This window comes from Lonchura striata, chromosome 21 (assembly GCF_050655825.1).
Source record: "Lonchura striata isolate lonStrDom1 chromosome 21, ASM5065582v1, whole genome shotgun sequence".
In the NCBI taxonomy this organism is placed as follows: Eukaryota; Metazoa; Chordata; class Aves; order Passeriformes; family Estrildidae; genus Lonchura; species Lonchura striata.
In genome coordinates this window covers 4181125-4204425 of record NC_140723.1, presented here as the reverse complement: position 1 = coordinate 4204425, position 23301 = coordinate 4181125, and the positions used below count along the sequence as shown (strand labels likewise).

The 23301-nt window shown below is 46.5% G+C and overlaps 1 protein-coding gene across 18 annotated transcripts in view; it reads right to left on the bottom strand.

The window, feature by feature from the left end:
• CAMTA1 (calmodulin binding transcription activator 1) overlaps positions 1-23059 on the bottom strand; it is a 225140-nt gene extending 202081 nt beyond the window's left edge. For 7 of the 18 annotated variants that reach the window (XM_085558856.1, XM_085558858.1, XM_085558859.1 and 4 more), the window contains exons 1-3: positions 22949-23059; positions 13449-13536; positions 12410-12528 (exon numbers count right to left, since the gene is read on the bottom strand). In XM_085558856.1, the coding sequence (XP_085414982.1) occupies positions 12410-12528; positions 13449-13536; positions 22949-22993 (252 nt within the window). In that variant the 5' untranslated portion in view covers positions 22994-23059. Of the gene's footprint in view, positions 1-504; positions 619-3401; positions 3486-12409; positions 12529-12794; positions 12889-13448; positions 13537-20565; positions 22177-22223; positions 22339-22426; positions 22546-22948 lie in introns of those variants that run through there. The other 11 variants (XM_085558863.1, XM_085558866.1, XM_031506667.3 and 8 more) reach the window with 9 other exon arrangements.
• Between the last annotated feature and the right edge of the window lie 242 nt (positions 23060-23301).

The window sequence follows — 23301 nt, the reverse complement described above, 5'->3', positions numbered from 1 at the left end:
CTCCCTGCAGAGAGGCTGCCAAGGATCACAGTCCTGCCCCAACAGTTGGTGCCCAGGTGCGAGGCCAGAGCAGCACTCGGGCTCTGCTCTGGAAAGGGGGAAGGAATTCCCTTCCCCTCTGAGCACAAGAGCAGTGGGAGCAGCAGGATCCATGCCCAGAACCCATCAGCCCTGAAACGTCAGTAGGGTTAGCTGGCACTTGGTCAGTTTATTGCATAGGGTCAGGTGCTGCACGGAAATCTGTGTTTTCCCAGGCACAGTCTTGGGCAGGGGATACAGACCTATCCTGTACTTTCATCCTGCACCTCTGGATGAATTTCAGTGTTAACAGAAAACAATGTATTTATGCTGACCAATACATCTGATTTTCATAAGTAGACAGACCAAAGTGAGCAATTTGCTGCTGCCTATGTTTTATTTAAAAAGCAGCACATGCAGATGACACACAAGTGTCTATTAGGTTGAATAAAGCAGATTAGGTTAATCCAACCCCAACTGGATTACCTGAACTGCAAGACATGCAACACTCTGAGTCTTGTACGTGTGCCAAGAATTTCATTTCAGCCCTTCAGCCTTCTGTTAAGGTTAACAGATAAAAGCCTCCAGCAGCAGAAGATACTGCATAGATTTCAAAATTAAGACTTGTTTCAGGAGTGAATGTTGTCAACATTCTGGCTTTGAGTAACAGAAAAACCTCATAAGCAGGAACAGATCTCTCAATAGAGTATTCTCTCAATATCTAAATAGACAAATGTTTTGCTTTGCAAACATTTTGCAGCATTTGTGTAGTTCTTTGATTAAGTGTTTGATGAAAACATGTATTTGAGTTACTGCTCAGTGAAAAACAAGCTCAGTAAAGTGAATTAAGTTCCATCATCTCTTGCCATCCAAGGGTCAGCTGTTCCTGCTGTATCCTGCAGCACTGCAGCAAAAACTTGGGGACAGATTTTACATTGGGGCAAATAGCAGTGCTATTGCTGGCCAACAAAGCAGCTTTTCTTGCCAATATTTACTGTGTTTTTAAGAGGAAACGGGGACCAATTCCTATCTCTCCCTTCCCAAAGACTGTACTTCCTCCTCCCTCAGCAGCTCTAGCACCCTGGAAGCCCATGCAATAGCTGAACAGGCATAACCCATATTATTTACACCAATTACTGTGAATAACCATCTGCATCTAACACAATACATGGAAATATCACAACAAAGCATGCATCACTCTGTCATCCCACCACCTTGGCAGCTACACCCAGAGAATGCCATAGGTCAGAGTGCTTACCTTATGAAAGAAGGCAGGATGGACATGACAAAACATGAAATGAGACGACAAAAAAAAAAAAAAAAAAGAAACAAGACATTCTAACCATCTTTTAAGCGGTTTCTTTTTATTATTTACTCCAATTCCCAACATCAGACATTTTTATTCCATTTCTTCTTTTCCCTGCTATTTGTTCTAGAGGAGGCAGCCAACACTCAGCCTTCTGCACAGGGAAGGAGATTTCCTTCAGTATCCAGACATTTAAATAAAGGTTTTTAAGAACTGCTGCCCTGGAAACTCAGGGCATTCACATCTAAATGCTGCCAGCATAAAATATGTGTTATGAGGAGAAAGTCTTCAAGGGGTTTTCTTGGGCAAGGTAAGTATTTTTTTCCCCACCAAGTTTTAAAAACCCTGTTCTAGAGACTGGAGAAATGGCTTAAGATGGTTTCTGGAGGATTCTTCTTCTCAGGATGACAGGTAGCATTAAACCCAAGCCAAAGCCAAATCCCAGCTATCCCAGACAGGCTTGCTGAGGAGCAGCAATCTGCGTACCAGAACTGACAATTCCTGGTCTACAAAAACAATTACAGCTAAAATTTGGAATAGGAGGGGAAGGGAAAATCCACCTGAATGCTTCAAACACTGATGGAGGCTGGGACAGTCCAGCACAACTCATAGCCACAGGGTCAGAGAAACTCAGAGTAACACACAGGCGCTGGGCAGGGAATTCTGTGAATATTGGATCTGCCACTATTTTTAGAAAGCAATTCTGCCACACAAGAGCAGTTTAAAAACAGGGATCTTGTGGTTAAGCACAGAGATCAGTGCTGGAAATACCTTTCTCAGGCAGGGATGCCAATTCAAACCTGTTTCCTGAATCAGGTTCTGGTATTGATGGTGCATCCTCACTGTCCAGGTACAATCTGCTAGGGCTGAATCCCTCAAGAATCACAGAGGACCCCAGGGGAAGGAGATAACTCAGGCTCAGCCCTGGAGGTCAGCAGGACCCCCAGAAAGGAGAGCAGAGCCAAATGCAGTCCAGTTTCCTTGGGGAAAGGGTCAGCAGGAGGGTGTTCAGGTGAGCTACAGGCTCCTCCAGAGGCCAGGCACCAGCAGAGCCCATTGGCACTACGTGAACAGCTCACTACAATTTTAATCTGTAGTCCTAATGAATGATATAAAGTTTTATAAGCATCAACAAGGCTCTGAGAAGACCTAAATCCATTTCAGTGCTCATTTAGCAGCTTCATCTGTGTGCAATTAAAACTTCAGCATTAAATGTTAGAGAATAAAATAATGAGACACTTAAAAAGTAATCTGTACTTCAGTGGGCTGTGCTCAGTGGATTTCATATGATCATTTACCAGATAAAAATAGAATCTGGCCAAAATCTGTCTTATCCACTGCTTCCCTTTCAACAGGAAAATGGAAAGAACCAACTAAGCTTTGTGGGCTTTGCCATCCCACGTACACACAATGCTGCTTCCCTAAGCACAGTCGTGCCTAAAGCACAGCTCCAAGCATTGATAACTTCCCTTTGGGCTCCAATGATAACAGAAAAATAAATGCAAATTGAGTTTCAAGTGAGATTTTCATTTTGGTCTGAAGCCTAATCTTTTATTAAAACAGCTATCAGTTTGGAGCTGATGGTTAGGAGAAGTTAACTTCAGGAGGAAAAAAAATTTTAACAGCAAAGAATAGCTTTTATTTGTAAATGTATCTGAAATGCTCCCAAGGTTACTTTAAGCTATAAAAGTTGACTACAGGGGGACTTGGATGGGCCATGGACAGGCCATGAGAATGGTTTTTACTGAACAAAAGAACTGTAGAAAAAATGTGAATTAAAAGCAAAGATGTACATAAATATCAAAATAGATTGAGTGGGAGAACACAGATCAAAGAAGTATTATACAGGCAACATACACACAGTTAAACTTAAAAGAAGCAAAACCAATGAAAAATATATATTTTATTAAAAACTGAAATAATGTTTATTCAAGAAAAGGCAACATTGTGCATCCTCATAGAAAAGAAAAAAGACATCTGGGGAGGTCAAAGAACGCTACAGTTTAAAATGATGAAATGTTACAGCTTACACACCAAAATTAAAAGTGAAATGAAATTAAAAAAATGAAATGGTTACCAAAGTAATGCAGGTCAAGGGATCAAAGGTGAAGGGTCACACACTATTAAAAAGAAATCCAAAAGGGCGTCTGCATCAAGATCTCTGCAAAACAAAGGAGCTTCAGTGAGTAAAACTAGAACCTTCTATGGAAGCACATCAAAGCTCTTGCACTCCACACCCAGCCCACAGCAGCACACTCAGCTGCTCTCCTGTGCCAGTGGCTACTGGCCCTCCTTCAGCCACTGACCCTCCTGCAGCCACACTGGACAACTCCTGCTTCCAGCCACTTTGGCTTGTTATTATTAACCTCCCTGTAGACAGGCTCCTTAAAGTTTTCCCACTTCCATGTTGGAGCATTGGTTTCTTGTTTCACAAACTGTTTTCAGCACTGAGGGTACAAGGCTGCACAGCCCAAGCCTCACCTGCAGGTCCTGCACTGGCACTGACTCCTGTGCAAAGAGGCTCTGCTTATGTCAGAACACTCCTGGCTGTCAACACAACTGTTGGATTGCTGCTTTTCAGAGAAAGCTTGACATGCTTTTTCAACAGTTTTCTTTGTTCACTGTAACTGTGGAAATCTGGTAATTATTGACACACACACACTGAATCCCTCACATTGTAACGTATTGCTTTAACACTCCAATAAAAAAGTAATTCAAATGTGGTTTCCAAGACAAAGGCCTCTCCTCCTGGAATTTCAATTACACAGAAGCTATAAAACAACCTTTGGTACCCATTTCCAAGCAAGATGCAGTCAATTATCTATACTAAATTTATGCAGAGAACGTAATATTTACATCAGATAACTTTTGGAGAAAGACAACCACCAAGGGCATTTCATCCCTCTTAATTCCAGCATCCCTCCCCCTGCCTGGCAAGGCATTAAGTTTTGGGAGACTCTTATCTGGACCAAACCAGCTCTGTGCTTGAAGCCAAGAAACACACTCCCTTGCACAAAACCCTGCCTTTGTAAAGCAAAGAAGCCCCCAGTGTCAGAGATCACAATGTCTAACACTGAGACGTAGCACAAGGATCTAATCTGCCTGCATGTTTATCCAGAAAACATCTGATCTTTCCATGTCATTCCTGCTTCATGCATGTCACAGTCAGGAACCTGCTGGAGATGCAAGAAGGTCCATATTCCCCCTCAGTAAATCCTCCTGCTAAAGGTACTGCTTGTGGACCTTAAAATTCAATTCCTGCCACTATTTCCAGCATTTATCAATTCCACTTTCTGTGAGCCAAACCAGTAAATCCGCATTTCTGCTGTTCCCTCACTGCTGTGCTGGGCTGCCTCCTTTCACCACAGCTCACACTGCAGATGTGCCAGACAACCTCAGTATCAAAGAAAGCAGTTTGGGAACCCAGCAACTCTGCAATAACTCAATAGCACAGACACAGACTTCAGTGACTCATCACATAATTAAGTCTGAAGGCATCACCATGAGTTGTGCGACCTCAGAGGTGCATGACAGGGACATGCCTGCAGGACACACCAACATCATGGGGCTCCCTCACAACTTCTCAGTTAACAGAAAGATTGCAAAGATGAGTTTTAGGCAACTCCGGGAACATTTTAGCCCTGGAACAACAATGATGGGTCAAAAACCCACGGTGGGACACGGGGCTCTCCAGTGCCTGGCCTGGTCCAGGGCTGTGTGCTGCAAACAGCTCTGAGCTCCTGCAGTCTGTCAACAACAGGGCATAGACAGCAGATACAAAGGAATGAGCACAGAGACTTGATTTTTCTTTCCCCCCACTGCAGTGGATTATGCCCTCTCCTGTTGTCCCTAGTACACTGTCCCCCACAAAGACCACTGCTTCTTTCCCTCTTTTCCTCAGGCAGTGTCCCAGCAGAAGAAAACATTTGCTTTCATTTGCACTAATTTTTCCTTCATAACTAATTTTTCTTTCTAATACAAATTCTGATTTTTCTCTTCCAAATGAAACAGGCACCCTTAGAAGCAGCAAACCTGAAACCAAGATGACAGGATTTCAATCCCTTACAAAATATAATCTCCTCAATTCCCATTCATTTGCCAAATAAACCAATTCCTGTGTACATGCCAGGCCCTGGCAGAGAGAGTGAATTTCTAAAGTGACTTTGTTGTACCATTTTCCTTGCATAACATGGAAGTATACCTTGTGTAACACCAGTATTTTACTCAGTGCTGGGCAAGCCAGAGACACAGAAACACAATGCAGTGGTACCTATCACTACTGATGGCATTCCTGCAGATAGGTAAATACTAACTGAATTAATCCACTTTCCTGACTCCCTCATGTTTCAAGAATAGTTTCTATAACTGGTAACTCCAACTTTTTATTCCCCACATACCAGATTCCACTTTTGCTCTTGATACTACATTTCAGGATAATCATGTACAAGCCACAACAGAGGACACAGGTTAGGAAAAGCACACGAGGTCCATCAACTGGAGGAAATAATACTCCACCTTATTTTCCCACAAGACAGACAAAGGATTTGGAGCCACTTTACAGCCACTGTCCAGGTATCTGGATACACATTTGTTGCTGCTGAACTATGGTCATCTACAACAATCTGGAAGTGTCAAACAGCAAAAAACCCTAACACCACTGACCAATATTCAGAGGTACTTTGACAGGTTACTAATGACAGTCAGGCAGTTAAATACCATCAACATTTTATACTTTGTGTACAGTATGCTAGAACTATGAAGTTATTTTTTTTTAGGCTATCATTAAGTGTAAAAAACCTTAATACATTAATTTAATTTATTCAAAAGACTTTAACTTGGGAGTTTAAAAAAAAGTAATGAGGGCAGTGAATTACTCCAAACCCTCCACCTGTTTTGCTGTGCTTTACAGCAGTCACTCCAGTTCCAGCACTCTGACATACTAACTGCCCAGCATTACAAGATCAACTCTTTTTCACTGACCTTAACATGAAACAAAAGGAAGGGGAAAAAGCCAGATTTTCCTAAGAGGAAGATGAGGATCTGTGTTTGAGCATGAACAGGTATTACTGCCTTTGTTCAAAATCACCTGGATTGGTAGGTAACCTTCCAATATTGCTCAATCCTCAGCCTGCTCACAGCAGTCACTAGGGCTATAAACACAACTGAGGAACTGCAAACACAACACCAGCAACACATTCCTGCTTTGCACATTAAGCAAAGCACAGAATTTCATTAATTTCACAAAATAAACCCACAATTAAGTGCTTCTGTTAGAGAAATTGCCGTCTCCTTCACGGATCAGCCTCAAACCCCAGCCACATGCGCAGCGGGAGGAGCCGCCCCCACATGCCAGACAGCCCCAGTCAGGTGTACGAACACTTCGCTACTGCTCTCCTCTGCAAACGCTGTTTCCCTTGCATTTCACTTGTCAACTCTTCTTCAAAGCAAGTGGGGCTCCTCACACTTCTGCTGGTGGCCAAGAGGAGGGGCAGGCTCTGGATGAACAGCACCATCGGCTGGCAGTGCAGGCACCCAGCTCGCTGGTGACAAAGCCAGGTGGGAGAGGTCTCTGCGAGGCACAGGACCTCACAGACCACCACCACTGAAATAAAGGGTGAGAATCGACACCGCCACTCTGGATTTTATGGATGCTCTGGCTGCTCCAGCGCTTGGCAAACACTTTGCCCCCAACAAGGTAACACACCTGCCATTCCCAAAGCCTTGTTGTAATGTGCCTCAGTCCCCAGCTCAGAACCACACTAAGGGTGCCCCAGGTGCCAGAGCAGTGGAGGCAGGAGGAGCTGCTATGTGGGAGCACACACAAGCTGGTCCACAACCACTTCCTTGCTCCTCCTCCAGCAGGGAATCATCAGGTGGAACAGAAACCAACAGCATTTCTAGTAACAGCAATTGCCATTACTATCAGAGTACTTTATACTGTGATCACGTGGGCAGCAGGCAATTAGTCTAAATTCAATATTCTTATTGCTTTTGAGAAACTCCAGAGCTGACACAGATTGTGAGGATGTCCCAGCCCTGGGAGTGCTCCTAAGCAGACACAGGGCTCTCACAACAGCCACCAGTGGCCTCTGGCTTTGGGAACCCCGTGCACCAGCCAAACACATCTGAATAAATTGATGTAAAGCATTTAAAAAAATATGCTGGACTTCAGAGTCCACAGGGAGCTGTACTGAGCACTGCTCCTTTTCCACGGAGTTTTGCCATCTTGAAGGCACACTGTGACCTAGACCAACAACCCTTCCCTGCTCCAACTGGGCTGGTGACAGAAACTGGTCCCATACACTTGCTCAACACCACATATTTATAACACATTCAGCTACTTTGGTGAAAAAGGAATGGACTGGAACATGCAGTGCAGAGTTACAATACACCGCACCGTTCGGGGCAGCCTTAAAACAAAGACGTTTTTTTAAGTTTTCTGATGTAAAAGTCGATTCTAAAAGGCACTTAGAGACATTAAAAGGAAAAAAAAAAGGGAAAAAATCTAAGAAAAAGCAGTAGCAGTAGCCCTGCTGCCGGGTCTGTAGCAGAGCGGGGCTTCAATGTACAAACGTGTGGCGACAGGAGCCGTGTGGTGACCAGCTGCCTGACACTCAGCTGCAAGGGGAGCTGGAGGAGCAGGCAGCAAGAACGCATTGCTTTCACTTCCTCCCTGCCAGCATTTCAGAGCATCACAGCCAGCCCGAAGGCTCCAGACTCACTCCCCCTATCAGTCTGGGTCCCTCACGTCCCTCAGGCAATTCTCCAAACCTTCAAGATCTCTGTGCTTTAGAGAAAAGATGGCAAATAACTCGTTGTCAAGTGAAAAGGAGAATGTCACTGTCATGCAAGCAAAGCAAGGACACCAGAGCACATCGAGATGTCAGTGAACACGCGACTCAGGCCCCCAGGCAGCAGAGGCAGAGGGTTTCTTCCTATGCTAAATAATGCTCAAATACAGTTTCATAATTGCACTATTTGAATACTCTCCCAAGTACTACCTGAGCCTGGAATCTGCAAAATGTGGATGCTGGCTGACTCTAGAGAGCAAGGCAGTTCTGCCATGCCCCTCCAGACAAGCCTAAGCACATGGAGCAATTGCTGCTGGCTTTTTCTACCATAGAAGTTCTGGGCTTCTCCCAAGAGACTGTAAATAAAGAATCCTGTTGGAACCAAAGCCCAAGATAGCATTTTACATTTCCAATGTTTAACTTTTTCTTCTTTCTCGCACCGTGTCATTAAGTGTTTACAAGGATGATTAATGACTGCGGCTGCCAACTGTTAACGAACGGCATCTCTGTTCAGAGCTGCAAGCCGGTGTCTGGCAAGCACTGTGTAGAGACAAGGTTACTCCAACATCCTTGAGCCCCAGCACCCTGGGAAGCTCCTGCTTCCGAGACAGAAGGCAGTGGGATGCATCTCCTGCAGACAAGGTATCTTGCTGTCCAAAGTATCTAACAGGTAATGAGGCACCACCTCTGTCAGGGAACACAGGAGTTCAGCTGGGGCACCTGGAGGGTGGCTCGGTGCAGCCCTGCTTTGAGAAGCCAGCCCCACTCCCATGGAAGGGAGCTGAGATCCAGTGCTCCCAAAATTCTTGCTCAAGGTGCACTGCCAGCACACCAAGCCAGGAGCCTTTGCTCCATCCACTCACTGAAACCAAACTGGATCTGCATTTCACAAACCCTAAAATGGTTCATAGCGAACAACAACTAAACCCTTAGAGTGAGGAACTCCCTCACAAGCACAAAGCACTGCAGAAGTTTCTCACAACTAACTCATTTGTCTTAATGTGAGAAATAATATGAAAGCCCCATCTCTATCCTCGCCTAGAGCTGGAGAAATAAGCACAATGCACCTTTGCAGGCATTTAAAAAATGTAAATCTGTAATTAAATTGCTAGGCTTAACTTAAGATTTTCTATCTCTGGTAAAAAAAATTGAATTAGACGGAACACTTCCTTCAGTAGGAAATATAAAACCGCTATAAACTTGATTTAAGACAAGATGACATCTTGGTATGGAAATCTATTTCCATCAAACAATTCAGTTGCAAATGCACGATCCAATGGAAAGCAAGCACCTCAATAACATGTTTGAACCATTTTTAAGCGCTCCATTTCTCTCGCTGCTCATCACATGATTTTACTACGTGTAAAGTCATCCACAGCCCACCCAGTTCTCAGAGGACACAGTTTCTCCCTCCCAACTACCCAACCCTGAGTAACATCTGACCATCATTCTCAAGCTGCAGTCCTAAATGCCCAGAAAAAGCTACTTGCAGTGTTCCCATGGCGATGCTCTACCCTGGCTGCTCCCTGACCTCTGCACCAGCAGCACCAAGAGCCCAATGGAGTCCAGTGCCAGTGACTGCACATGCTCATCCTGCTGCCCACCACCCCCACAGCTGGGAACAGCTGTGTGCTGGGCTTCAGGGCCACAGGAGATGGGCAGGAGCTGTGTTCAAGCTTCCTTGATCCATCCCCATGCAAAGGAGCACAAAGGGAACACTTACGAGTCGGGCTGGGGCTGGGTTAGGGGGGTTGGCCACCACCACCCCAGGGATGACTCCAACACCAGTGTCTGCTACACTCACTCTCTGCAGCTCCTGGTGAGACTCGACCCATGACTGCCCAACATGCACCACTTGAGAGAGGATAGCATTATCACACATGCTCACATCAGTTAAGTTGTTTAGGCATTTCATTTCTTTTCCATCTTTTACTAAACTTCCCTGTCCAGGAGACACCTCAAACACAGGACCAGGCATTCTGAAATTGGTACAAAAATTCTGGAAATACCACTGTATAAAATACAACTTTTTCTTCTCTATTTTACAACTTCCGTCTTCACTAGCACAGGCAGAACATCTGTGTACTCAGATGAAAAAATTTATTCCCTTAGTAATGCCTTGGGAATGTAGTCCAACATTATTATTCAATTATACCCTAAGAAAATTTCAAGTTTTATAACAGTGCACAGAATTAAACTTTCAGATTGGGGGTGGGGAAGGCAGTAAAATCTGGAAGCTCAGCTCCTTCCTCCCCCATAATTAACACAAATTTCCAAGACTTCATCTAGCCATGAGACTCTGGCTTTTTCTATTTTTTTCCCCCCCTCTGAGCTAGTGGGGCCAAAAAATCTCTGGCCACAAGAAAAGCTCTTTCATTTAAATCATGCAACAGGAATATTGCACCAGCCACATCACACAGGTCAGAGTCAGCACAAACTACAGTGCTGGCAGAGTAAGCACAAGCTACACCCCATGGACAGACCCAGCTCCACATCCCCATGGCATAACAGCCTCAGTGAGAGATTTGTGAAGAGGGGATACAAATGAGAAAGAGGAATCTGACATTCAATAAGACTGACAGGGGCTGAATCTGGTTTTAATGTCTCAGCTGATGACCTGTGTCTATCAGCAAACGATCGATCCAGAATTACAGCACCAGACCATCCCTCCCCAGCAATATACTGGCAAGCACCACCAGAGCTGCTCACTCCTGGCTCCCCAAAACACTGACACGACCCTTAGGAGAACAGCCACGTTCCCAAATTCCCCTCCTAACCTAATACGCCACACCAAGCACCTGCATGTTCCTGCTTCTGATTATGAATAATAACAGTTTTCAGCTGCACAATGAACTTTGCCACATCCTGCACTCACAGGAAGCTCCACACACCAATCCTACCCAAAGCCACGTGTGCAGAAAGTTCTGCACTGGGGACAGCAGCAACATTAAAGTGACTAAACCCCACCACAAGCAGCTCTTTAGAGTAAGAGGGAAGAGCATCATTCTGTCAAACCTGTGCAGAGCTTGCTTGCCCCCAGCTGTGCTTGTCCAAACATCATCTGCCAGAGTCACTGGAATTGTCACTGCTCCATGCCCTGTCCCCACCAATACAAACACTATCACAGAATAAACCACAACCCACATTTTCTATGATTTACATTTCAATTCAAATGACCCAAGACAAAAACATCTACACAAAAGAGCCAAGGCCAGCAACTGCCCTGAAGACCCGATTCATTCTATCACAGTACTGGGTATGTTAAAAATAAATACCTGATTGTAACTTCCAGACACCAAAAGGAAGAGGGGTAAGGACTCCACTTTTGAAAAATACACACAGTCACTGCTCTGTGATTGATTCTGTGCTCAGCAAACACACACACAGAAGTGAGCTGTGTTTGATCCTGCACTCAGCTGCCACTTGCAGGTGTTAAACTCATAAGCACAGGTTCTGTTAACAAGTTTAGATCTACAAACAAGGGATCAGAGGAATAGGACCAGTCAGCTCTCAACAAGCAGACACTAACTGGAGTTTTACAGTAATTTCTCTAAGTGGATTTCCTCTATTATTAAGCGATTCCCATAAATATGGCAAGACAGAGCCACTAAAAACTAAAACTACACACTGTGGGTATTGCCATGGAACATTCAGCGTTGCTACACAGCAGGAATAAAGCCTAGGGATTTTAGAGCTACCTAGGTTGTTCTTTAACTTCACCTTGGCCAACAGAATTTAAAAGACTTCTTTTTTATTTAAATTACCCAAAGCATAATGCAGTAACAGGTGATCTGTGAACCAGCATACTCAGAGTAACTGGATTCCAGTAAAAAACAGCCAGTTCTGTGTTTTCCTTATTCTGAACGAGATTATTAACTCAGACAGAAGTAAGCTGGTTATTTCCCAGGACCTTGTGTGGCAGGAAAGAACACACACCACTTTTTTGTTCCTAAGTCTTCATGCACAGAAAAGTATTTATCATGGTACAAACACACCTGTCCAATTTTAAACCATTTTGAAACAGGTCATTAAGGTGATCTGAAATTTGACTCTGAGACAAGTCACACACACGAGCAGTAGACTCCTAGAAGTCTGAAATAGAAGTCAACTTCACATTTGCCTTCAAGTCTCACTTAAAGCTTACTTTCAGTATGTACTAGGACTCATTATTTATGGAACAGGTTCCAGAGCCAGGGAATTCATATCCTGTAACTTGCACAGCATGCTCTTATGAAACAATCCATAAGCATTAAGTAAGCTGGTACATTTAAGAAGAAGTAAGAGATTTAACTACCTCGTTAGTGTTCCAGCGGTGCCTCTCTTTCGGTAAACTTGAACATTTTGGTAGACATTCAAGCAGCTTCTTCGGTAAAAAGATTTTTACATGACTGCCATTGCTGTTCCCATGATCATCTAGAAAAAAAGAGGAGACACATGATGTATATACAGGAGAATGGGTGGTTGCAACCAGGAGACTCAAGCAATGACATGACTTGGAAACCCCACCAGTTCCCCTGTCTAAAAAGAGCAATTTGCAATGCCAGTAAGACAAATAACAGCTTTTTCTGTTGAAACTGCAACTTTATTTCAGAAATATAAATACAGTTTAATTCTTTCTGGTTGCAAAGTTTTAGAAGAACTTCAATGGATTTGGACACAAGGAGCCTGTGTGTGCTTACCTGTGCCTATTTTAGCTCATTATTTCCCTCAGTGGCAAATTTTACAAGCAACAGCAACAAAACACTGTAGAAGCTGTGACCACAACGGCATGACCTGCCAGGGAAGTCATAAATGAAGTTCACACTTGACAGGATTTGCAAGTAAATAAGCACAGAGCCCCAGCACCTGCTATAATTTTGTCAAACTGCAGCAGAAATGCAACTCAAGGTCTGTTAGTTCATTTAAAACTAAAACACACTATACCTGATCAAACCCAGGTTACTTCTATTTCCATTCACAACTCAGAAAGTAAATGTTCCTCAACTTAAGAGTAAGGAAGCAGAATGGAAATTTTCCTATCTCACCATGCCCAAGGGTCTCAAAAGCAGAAATACTAAATAAAACAAAATTATTATTTTTTACTGCTAAATATGTAGAAGGTGCATCAATTCCTCTTAAAAGACCCAAGTCCCAAAAAGCTCTGCAATCCCACACCAGCAGCACCTTGAAGGTGTCTATCACTCTCTGACACCACTGAAGGAATCAAAGTACCCATGAAATGCACGTGTTTATCAACCAAATCAGTCCCACAGGAAAGGGAACTGGAGCAGTAGCATAAGAGAGACCAGCCCCAATGCAGAACTTTATCAGTTCTTCCTCCAAACACACCATACCTCTGTCATTTTCCACCAGCCTCATGCATCCCATGACAGATTCTGGCAGTGCTACACAAGCAGTACAGTTACTCATTGGCATTTTAACCTAAAAAAAATTAATTTATAGTCATTTCCCAGTTGGAAATGTACAGAAAAAGGATATTAACTTCATTTTACACATCTAATCATTTTACATCCTAAAACACATGCCAGCACTATGATAAAACTCCTCTGCAATTCCGTACAACACAGACATTCCCTGTGACCTGCAGTGAACCCGACAGAGCCTGGCCCACGATCATTCTTAGAAATTACTTAGGAATTTCAGAGACTTCACACCAGCAGCCAGACATCCCTGGTATTCTTAAAGCTTGATTAGACTCTTGGATGTGTCAAGTTCAACAATATACATGCTGTTAAATCAACTGCTCGTGCAAGCCCAGCAGATGAGTTTACAAGATAAGCAGCGATGTGTATGATAAACGTGAGCTGCTCTGTAATTTATGAGTCCTGAACGCTCCCTGAGTTACTGGGAACTTTATTGTGCAACTGTGTTGGACTAAATCAACAGGGCTGCCACTTCCCAACTTCCTCCTGGGCAAGGAGCAGCCAGGCAGGATTGATTTCTGCTGGACTGCTAAAGAAATCAGGGAGAGGGTGCTCTTCATTATGCCATTCCAGGATTTCTATTTGGATATTGAGTATTTCAGACCATGATTCTGCTGCCTTAAGTTTTAGCTTTCATATTTTTCAGATTCTGTACTGCATTAGTATGTAACTCTGAACTCCGTATAAAGTGTTAACAAGTTCTCTTCACCGTTTAGTTAGATAAAACAATCCTTTTCCAGCCCGAGAACCAAGGACACCATTGCAGTTTCAGGCCCAAGAAGTGTAAACAACAGCAAATTGAGAAGAGCAGCCTGGAAACATCGGACTGCATAACCTGAAGCTCTAATTGGACAATTAATCCCAATATGTAAATGGACCAAAACTTATAAAAGTGTGAAAACTCATGACCCATCATCCATCTTGGGTGTAGCTTTGGTCAGGCTCTTGCACTGCCCAAGGTGTATCCTTGGATGGCCTTTTAATAAATCTGCTTTATTCCTTTAACACTGTCTAGGCTCTGCTCTAGGTAGCCTCATATGGTACCAGCTCTACAGGGGTTTTGGACACATCCTTTCCCCAGCCAATGCTCTGCACATATGACTGTCACCCTATTTCCCTGCACTTCGGCCACATAAAGGCTCACAGACACCCAACTTGTGATACCTGGGGTTATCCACAAAAACACAACTTGCCTGTGGCAAAGACCAGAGCCAGGCAAGGCCTGCCACGCCAGCAGCTCCCAGCCATTTCCAGATCCACCTCCCAGTGCAGCCAATACTCACTTCCCACTCCCTGCATTCATTTTACACCATTTCCATTCCTCATTCAAAACACTGCACTGCTCTACATTCAATTCATTAAGGCGCAAAGTATTTTACAGCACACATTATTGCTTTTATCAGCCAAACTACATCCCAGTTACATCTCATCAGCTTATTTTCCATGGGCACATTTTAATTGACATTAATTGTATTACTTCCCCTTACCTCCGTATCAGTCAAGCCCTCTATCACTCATTCCATTATTTTGCAGGGCTGGCAGACCTCTAATTATTCAGCTCGTTTTATTAACTTTCTTCCATTGTCATCAATTATCAGTATTATTAATCCAGAAAGTGCCTATGGATAATAGAGCCCTTTAAAATGTTTTGGTAGAAGTTGTCAGAACTTGCTGACGCTAAACCTTCCAACTCCTGTTGTTAGCATCTCCCACCTTCTGTTATTACAGCAATGGAAGGTCATTCTCACCATCCTGTAACACGACTACATCTCACGGATGCCTCCCTTTGCTGCATTTAGCAATGGCATTTCCTCACTCCAAAAAAATCCCCTATGTGAAGAACAACTGCCTCCTGCCTCAATCCAACCAGCTTTTCGTTATGGATTCCTCAAGCTGTGCGGTCAGAACACACAACCATCACAGTATGGGATGCAAATCCTAAATCCAGTGACCTCTAAACCAGGTCTGACCTTGGAAAAGGATTAAATCAGCCAACCAGCTATGAGAGTGATGAACCCATAGCCCCATTTGTCTTCAAAGTTGCTTCTCAGTCCTGTGGAATTACACAATGTATTCCTACAGGGAGGAATGTCCGGGGAAGCTGGGAACAGAGAGGAGGATTATTCACCCAGTGGCACTGAGGGTACTGGTGGAACAAGAGTTCCCGTTCTTCCAAATGAACCACCACTTTCCTGGTCCTGTTCCTCACAAGTAACACTATGACATTTTTAGGGAGGTGGAGCAACACCCCCCCACATCAAATCTGCCATTGCTAGTGCAGCTGATGAGCCCATCCACCACCTGGTGAAGGCAGAGGAACAAGGGTCCACATTGCTCTGCAGTCCTGCTCATCCAGCAGTGCAGGCAGAGTACCCAGCAGGCAAACTCCTCCATTTATCACCAGCTAAAATTTCCTCAGTAGCTAAAAGCAGGAGCTACAACATCCCACCACTGATTTGGTTTTACTCTGCAAACCCAGATTTTTACTTGAACTTTCTACTCATTTATTTTTGCCACGGGTGCAACTAACAACACCAAGATCTGCAAATCCATCCAGTGTCAATAAAAAGTGTCTGTGCAAGCAGAGCCACATTGGCACGGGAAGGATTTGCCAGTAAAGCTCTATCAACACGGGGGTTTTTAGTGCAGAGCTGGCCACAGCTCAAAAATGCTTCCCAAGGCAGGCACAGCCACAGCTGAGAACTCAAGTAAGGAAGCTACAGACTAAAATATAGCAGCCTACAATGTGTCCTGTTATAATTCAGGATGAAAATGCAAAATTTAAGTTCCATTAGCAATCTTCAAGATTACTTATTAGCAAACCAGAAACTCATGTAGAATTAAGAAAGTGTAAGTATTATAAAGTTCATGGAAAGTTCCACATTAATTATACCACATAAACCCTTCGTCATTTTATGGGTTTCTTCATGCTCCTTGCACTTTATCCTCCCAAGGGATGCACCACGGGCCATAAAACTTTGAAGTGCACAACAGCAAATCACAGAGAGTCTGTGCTCTACCCCCACTCTCCAAACAACCCCCTACCCCCCTTTTTTTTTTCTTTAACTGGTCCTTAAATCTTTGGTGATCCTGGAGGTGAATTTAGACCTGCAGCCCCATTAACTACCACTGTTTGCCTATATAATATGTAATTAGAAAATAAAGAAATGGCCAAAAGGGTGTTCCTCAGCTGGTGATCTGCAGACAGGCCTATTCTGGAAATAAATAACAAGTAAGCTATAAACTCACAAACACAAGTTTTATAAACCCATTATTATGAAATAATAACTTTGGGCTAGTCATCTCCTTAACAACCTCAAGAGAAGGAAGAGGTGTTTAAACATTACAAATGGGCACTTTAGTACTAAACAAACTACTAAAATCCCAATATTGTGCTTATCTGGGGAAGGGGCAGGCATCCAGCTGATCCCACCACCACTGACCAACCACTGAGGTGGGAGAATTGCAGCCCTACAGTGAACAAGTGGTGCCACAAAAACACAGTGCACAGAGACCACCATAGTCACCCAGTCACTTGCTGACCTCCAGACACAGACAAATCCAACAAACTCCATCTGGAAGAAATAAATGCAAAGAATTATTCCAGATCCAAACAACTGCAGGACTGCCATGCTATTTCTCACAGTTAAACTTCAATCCTGGCATTTTCCATCCATAAACAAGCAGTAACAGAAGCAAACCCAACAGCTCTTGGTCTGTTTGCTAGAAATATTTGTATCATTACAGTAGTAAATCTCTTGGCAACAAAAGCAGATTTCTAAATATCAATCAAGAGTGGCTAAGAGAAGATAACCAGGTCCAGCTCTGCAGTGCTGCTGTCTCAGCAGGGCTCCGCTGGATGCCAGCACTCGGTCAGACACTGGCTGAGCAAATGCATTCCCAGGCCTCCAGCACAGGATGCAGCCCAGCATTGAGGGGAGCATCAAGGAAAGACTAAGCAGTTCAGGCAAAGGTAAAAATTATACAAAAGGAGCAAAACTACCAACACAAACCAGCATGTGCATGGCCATGACTGCTGCCTGCATGGAATAAGCAAGGAAGGAAAAAAACCCAGAAAGGATGAGGAGGAACTCAAAGGAATGGTGGCAGTATGAAAAATGAGCAACAAAACAATTTTCCTCTGGAAGTTACTGAATCTAGCCTTAGTGCCTTGGAATATTTGTGATAAATACTTTGTTGCCATGACAAACTCTACAAACAATTCTAAAACCATAAGAAACACAAATACAGCTAAAGCTGCTGTTGTACACCAGTGGCTCAAGTCTCCCCACATGCTACACCGAAGTCCCACTGTCCTTTTCACATAGCATAAAGTTTCTTGACATTTTATAACTAAATTCAGTGTGAACACTAGTTAGGTAAAACTGCAAATGGTGCATTTTGGGGAAGGGTTGAGAACCAAATTTTCCCTAATGAAGGCCCACACACTGGCTGAGGGCTGGGTGACAAAATCAGCTGTTTATTTCTCATCCCATACGCTCAGCACCCTGCACAACACTCCAGAGTCTACTTTCCCGCACCAGCAAAACAAGCTCCTCTTTCCCTCTCCCACCTAGGCAGGCTCCAAGCACTTGCTAATGGAGCAAGAGGAGAATTCCTTTACAGTCAGAAGGTGCATACAAGGACCTACTCTGAAAGCAAACTTTGGGAGTGTTCAAACAGTGCAGCAGCTTCAGCCTCTCCTTGTAGCTTCCCATGTCCATGCCTGACTTTCACTGCTTTGCTGCTAAAACTGACAAGTGCACCAGAACGATGAAACACCATCGCTCAGCATCACCAACAACTCTGGTTGAGAAATGTCATCAAGTCCTTCACCCTTGGTTTTCACTAAACTTACATCCTCAGATTCAATGGCAACGAAGTCAAGGAGTGGTGGCTATTACTGGCCAAGTCTAGCAAAATATTAACCATCTTTTTATTCAGTTTCCAATACTACAGATGTTCTCAACACTACAACACATTTCCCAGAAGTCCTCACATACTGGCTAAGGCTGGGGCAGTCAATTACTTTGACCTACACGCTGGCAGCCACCAGCAACAGATATTTTCACTTCTTTCTTTTCATACTTGGAGAGCTGGCTGGAAATCCCAGCCCCCTGAACAAAGCATGTGATGTGAGCAGGACAGCAAGCACTACATGTCCAGTGAGAACAGTCTCCTGTCATCCACACAGGGCCATGACTGCTCCTCAGCATGGAGTGGCCCTTCAGCATTGCCCTGGCAACAGGGCAGGTGCCGTACCCCAAAGGCAGCAGCACCCACAGGCAATCCTGCCTTTCCAAACCCACGGGGTTTAACACAGCACTAACACAACACGGGGCTGCCAGGAGCCAAGGAAGGTGAAAACAGGATGCAAAGTGAGGGGAGAAAACTACAAAGCGAAAACTCAGCAAGGTGTGGAAGCGGAAGCCAGGGAACACCGAAGCTGCAGGAAGCTGCTGGAAGCACTGCATTTCAATTAACCAGCCCAGTATTCCACAAGCACTCCATCCAGCCTGGTTTCACTCCTTGGCAATGTTTGGGTTTGTTGGTTGGGGTTTTTTTCCTTTCAGACACATGTGGTTTATTGAAGCAGAGACGGAGAGACACTGAAAAAGAAAGGTCACATTCCAGTTCCCCTTCTGAAGGCTGTCTGGACAGAGGGAAGAGGGAAGATAGCTATTGCCCCTTCCTCCAACAACACCCACCAATGTAAGGAGGTCTTAATAAGAGCCATTTAAGACCACTAGTAATGTAAGGTCAGCACTGAAGTCTTCAAATACTAAATTCAAAGGTATCCGTTTTAACTGTACTTCTACATCATTGCTTCACTGTATCATTTTATGAAACAGAAAATTAAATCCGAGTTAATACATCTCCAGGAAGATTTCCTACATATGTAGCTTAAAAACAAATACAAATAAACCAAAAAACCTTTAAGCCAAAGTAATTGTGAAAATCATTAACAAGAAAAGATGCAGAATTAAATTTTAAAAATAGAGTTTTAAACAAGCCCTAAGCCTTACATCAGGAATAACAGGACTGTAGTACCAAAAGTACTCCCAAAAACCGACCTCACAAACATATAGTTCCTCCTGTTTGGAAAAAAGGAATGAAACCCACTCCCTGAACCCATCCTGAGAGCTGACAGCCCATGAAGGGGGTCTAAAAACTTCACCAGGAGAGAGTCTGCTTTCAAGTTTGACAACAGAAATTTCGGTAAAATCCCAGCACTGAGATTCAGCAAAAATTCTGGGTTAAGGAGTGGACTGAGCCGAGCATCAAATGCTGCCTCCTCCCCGCGACAGTCGGATCCTGCAGCACACAGCCCCAGCCATCAGCACGGCCTAAGTTCAGGTTGTTTAGTAATAAAACCTCAGGTAACACTTGCACAAAGGAAGTAAATATTTTGCTGTTTAACGACCAAATCTAGAATGTTTTGTTTTCAAAAGGCTGTTCTTCCCCTATTGTCCCTCCAGAGCCAGTAACATCTGAGGCTCCACCGACCCTCTTCAGTCAGCCCATGCCACCAGTACCCTCAGCTCAGGAGCTGCTGGGAGAAACACCATCTCCTGCCATCCTATGACCCTGCCTCAACTAACAGACAGAAAATTCAACAACTGCATGTAACTGAACTCAGCACACAACAAAATTCCGGGCCCCTGCGCCAGCCACACGCAAAACACACAGGGCACTACTCTCTGCAAAGCTCTCTGTTAAAGGTACCTGGCTGTGAGAACACAAAATTAAAGAGCTGCCTGTGTACATTCTTCCCCTTTTGAATTTTAAATTAGAAAAAGGAAGTTTTTAAAAGGACACCCTCCTTAGCACCCCCTGATCAAGTTCAGAGCTATCACAGCTGCCAAGATGGCACCGCCAAGGGTCAGTCCTCCCGGCTCAGCTCAGATGCACAAAACACAGCAGGAACTACAAAACCCACAAATCCTCTGCTGCAGGATGGCAAGAGCCGCTCGCTCACTGAACCAGCCTTATCCTGCCCGAGGAAACCAGAAAAGAGGAAACTCACCGGAGTTCTCCAAGCCCTGGAACTCCCTCCTGCAGCCGGGGGACAGCGGTGCCAGCCTCATTCCAAACCTCAACTCCCGCCAGGGATCTCCCGCTGCTCCCGGAGCACAAAAAGCCCCGATGGCAGCTCGGCAGGGAGCTCCAAAGCAGGCAGGTCTGCAGAGCCGTGCGCTGCTGCTCAGAGGCTCCTCGCTGCTGCACCGCGCTGGGGGGATGGAGCAGGCGGCTCCCCAATGAAAGCAGCGCCGGCCCGCGAGCTGCCATTTACATCCGCTTTTAACTCATTGAAGTAACTAAAATCTAAAGCAACTTGTGTTCTCTCCTCCAGCACCTGCACTACTGGTGAAACACTCTGCTTGAATCATGCCTTAAAAGCATTCCCATTTAATTTTCTGACAGGTGGAGTTTAGGTTTAAGGAATGAATGGTTTATATGTCATCTCCTTGAAGATCCACCGCAAAAGTAGGTCAGCGGGGGAGCAGCTCTGTGACTTCGTACGAGATCACCCCGGGTGCCGGTGCCGAGCCGGGGTTGCTCCGCTCCCATCTCCGCGATGCTCTGCACGGGCACGGAGCAGAGACACCGGCCGGCAGCGCCGGGCACACCGGGCGTCTCGCTGGCAGCTCCTGCACAGCCCTACTCGAAAGAGCAAACACAGCTGCTCAGCACACACCTCACCCGCTGCTCCCTCAAACTAGTTGCCAAGACCAAACATGACAGAAGTTGCAGTAAATAACAAGCGGAAAGGACAAGTTACCTTCCCAGCCAGGGAGTACTGACCTGCCTTGTCCGTAGAGCCGCAGCCTCACAGAGCTGAGCACACTGAAACCTGTGCTTTACACTGGAAAAATCCATTGCACATTGGCACAGGAAGCCCGAAAAGTAAATCGAACCCGACTGTGCTTTGGTGACAATACTGTCACCCCCAAGAGAATGAAAACGTCACAATCTGAGCCAGGAAGTCCAGGTGAACGCTCGCTCTGTTCTCGCTAACACCCCCGTTAGCCAGGTGGCATTTCACTATTTCAGCGCAGTTAATCATGTACTTCAACACAAGTGAGAAAAGAATGAAGCCCGACGTTTTCCAGACCAAAGCAAATATCGAGCTAATGGATTTGGGAGCATCAAAGAGATTAGTAAAAGATGAAGCCAACAACACTCAAAATCACCTCTTCTACTTAAATTTTAGATTTCTGCAGAGCCTTTGAATTTCACGGCGCAATCAAAACTCAAACCTATGCCCAGAGGGCTCTACAACCACCAAGAAACAACCCAAAAAATATATTCCCAAAGCAACCTGAAAAAAAAAAAAATCCAGACAAAAAGTGGAATAAGAACCCGTGAATTCTATGAAGGGATTACCCAGTAAAGAATACAAATGGGTTCCAGGTGAGGGTGTACATGTGCTGTGGCGAATAAAGAAAAAAAAAAATCCCTATTACTTACTACTAAACACCGTTCCTTGAGGTGCCCAACTACCAAGCCAGTCCCTGGGGTGCTGGCATGTTCAGCCGGATTTAGGCAGGGGATGTGAACTGCCCTCTGCTCTCTCCTCCCGCCCCTGTAAAATGGAGGCGCCGACACCGGTACCGGCCGCGACCAGCCGGCCGGCGGAGACCGGAGCAGTACCGCTGCCCGAGCCGGCCGGGACAAACTTACCCCAAATAACGCGAAATCTCCAACCCGCCTCCCGCCGAACCCGGGCCACGGCCGCGCTCCCGCCGGGCCGGGGGCAGGAGCGGCAGCAGAGCGGCGCTTCCCCCTTGCGGACGCGCCGGCCCCGCTCCCGCCGCGCCGGCAACTTTCGCCCCTCGCCGGACGCCCCGGGGCTCCCGGCGGGGCCGGGCCCGCGCCGCGCTCACCTTCGCGCCCGCCGCTCCGCCCGCCCCCGGCCGCCCGCGGCGCCGAGGCCCCGGTCTGGCGGGGCCGCGGCCAAGGCCACCCTGCTTCCGACGAGCGCGCGCCCGCGAGGCACGTGCGCCGCCGCCGCCGCCGCGGGGGGGGCGGCGGGGGCGGCCCGGCCCGGCTGTGGCGAGCGGCGGCCCCGCGCCGGCCGCGCCGCCGGGGCCTCCATGTTGGCGGCGGGCGGGCACGTGCCGGCGGGCGCCGGGAGGCGGGACCGGGCCCGGCCCGGCCCGGCCCGGCCCGGCCGCCGCGGCCCCCGCGCCACGCGGCCTTCCTGCCGCACATGGCCCGCCCGCCGGCCCGGCCCTGCCCGGCCCCGCGGGGGCGCCGCCGCCGCAAACTTCGCGCCGCGCGGCCCGGCCTGCGCCGCCGCCGCCACCGCCCCGCGGCGGGGCCGTGGCGGGGGGCGGGGGCGGCCCAGCGGGCAGGCCGGGCGCGGGGCCCGGCGCGGGGCGGGGGCGGCCCGGCCGCGTTCTCACCTTCCGGCTTGTTTTCGGCGGCCATTTCCCCTCCGCGCGCCACATCCTCCTCCGCCTCCTCGCGACCGGGACCAGGCGCGCGCCGCCTCCTCCCGCGCCGCCGCCGGCCCGGCCGCCCCGCGCGCACCGCGCACGCCCCGCGCCTCCCATTGGTCAATCTGCCGCACTGACATCTCCGGTGGCCAATCGTAGCAGGCCGGAGGCGGGTCCCCGGAGGGGATGGGCGCGATGGACAGAGCGCCCCGCCAATGGCAGTGCGGCAGCGCTTCAGTGGCACGCGCCTCAGCCATTCAGCGGCGGCGCTGGGCGGGCGAGCGGGGGCGGGCCGGAACGCGTGATCGACAGCCGCAGCA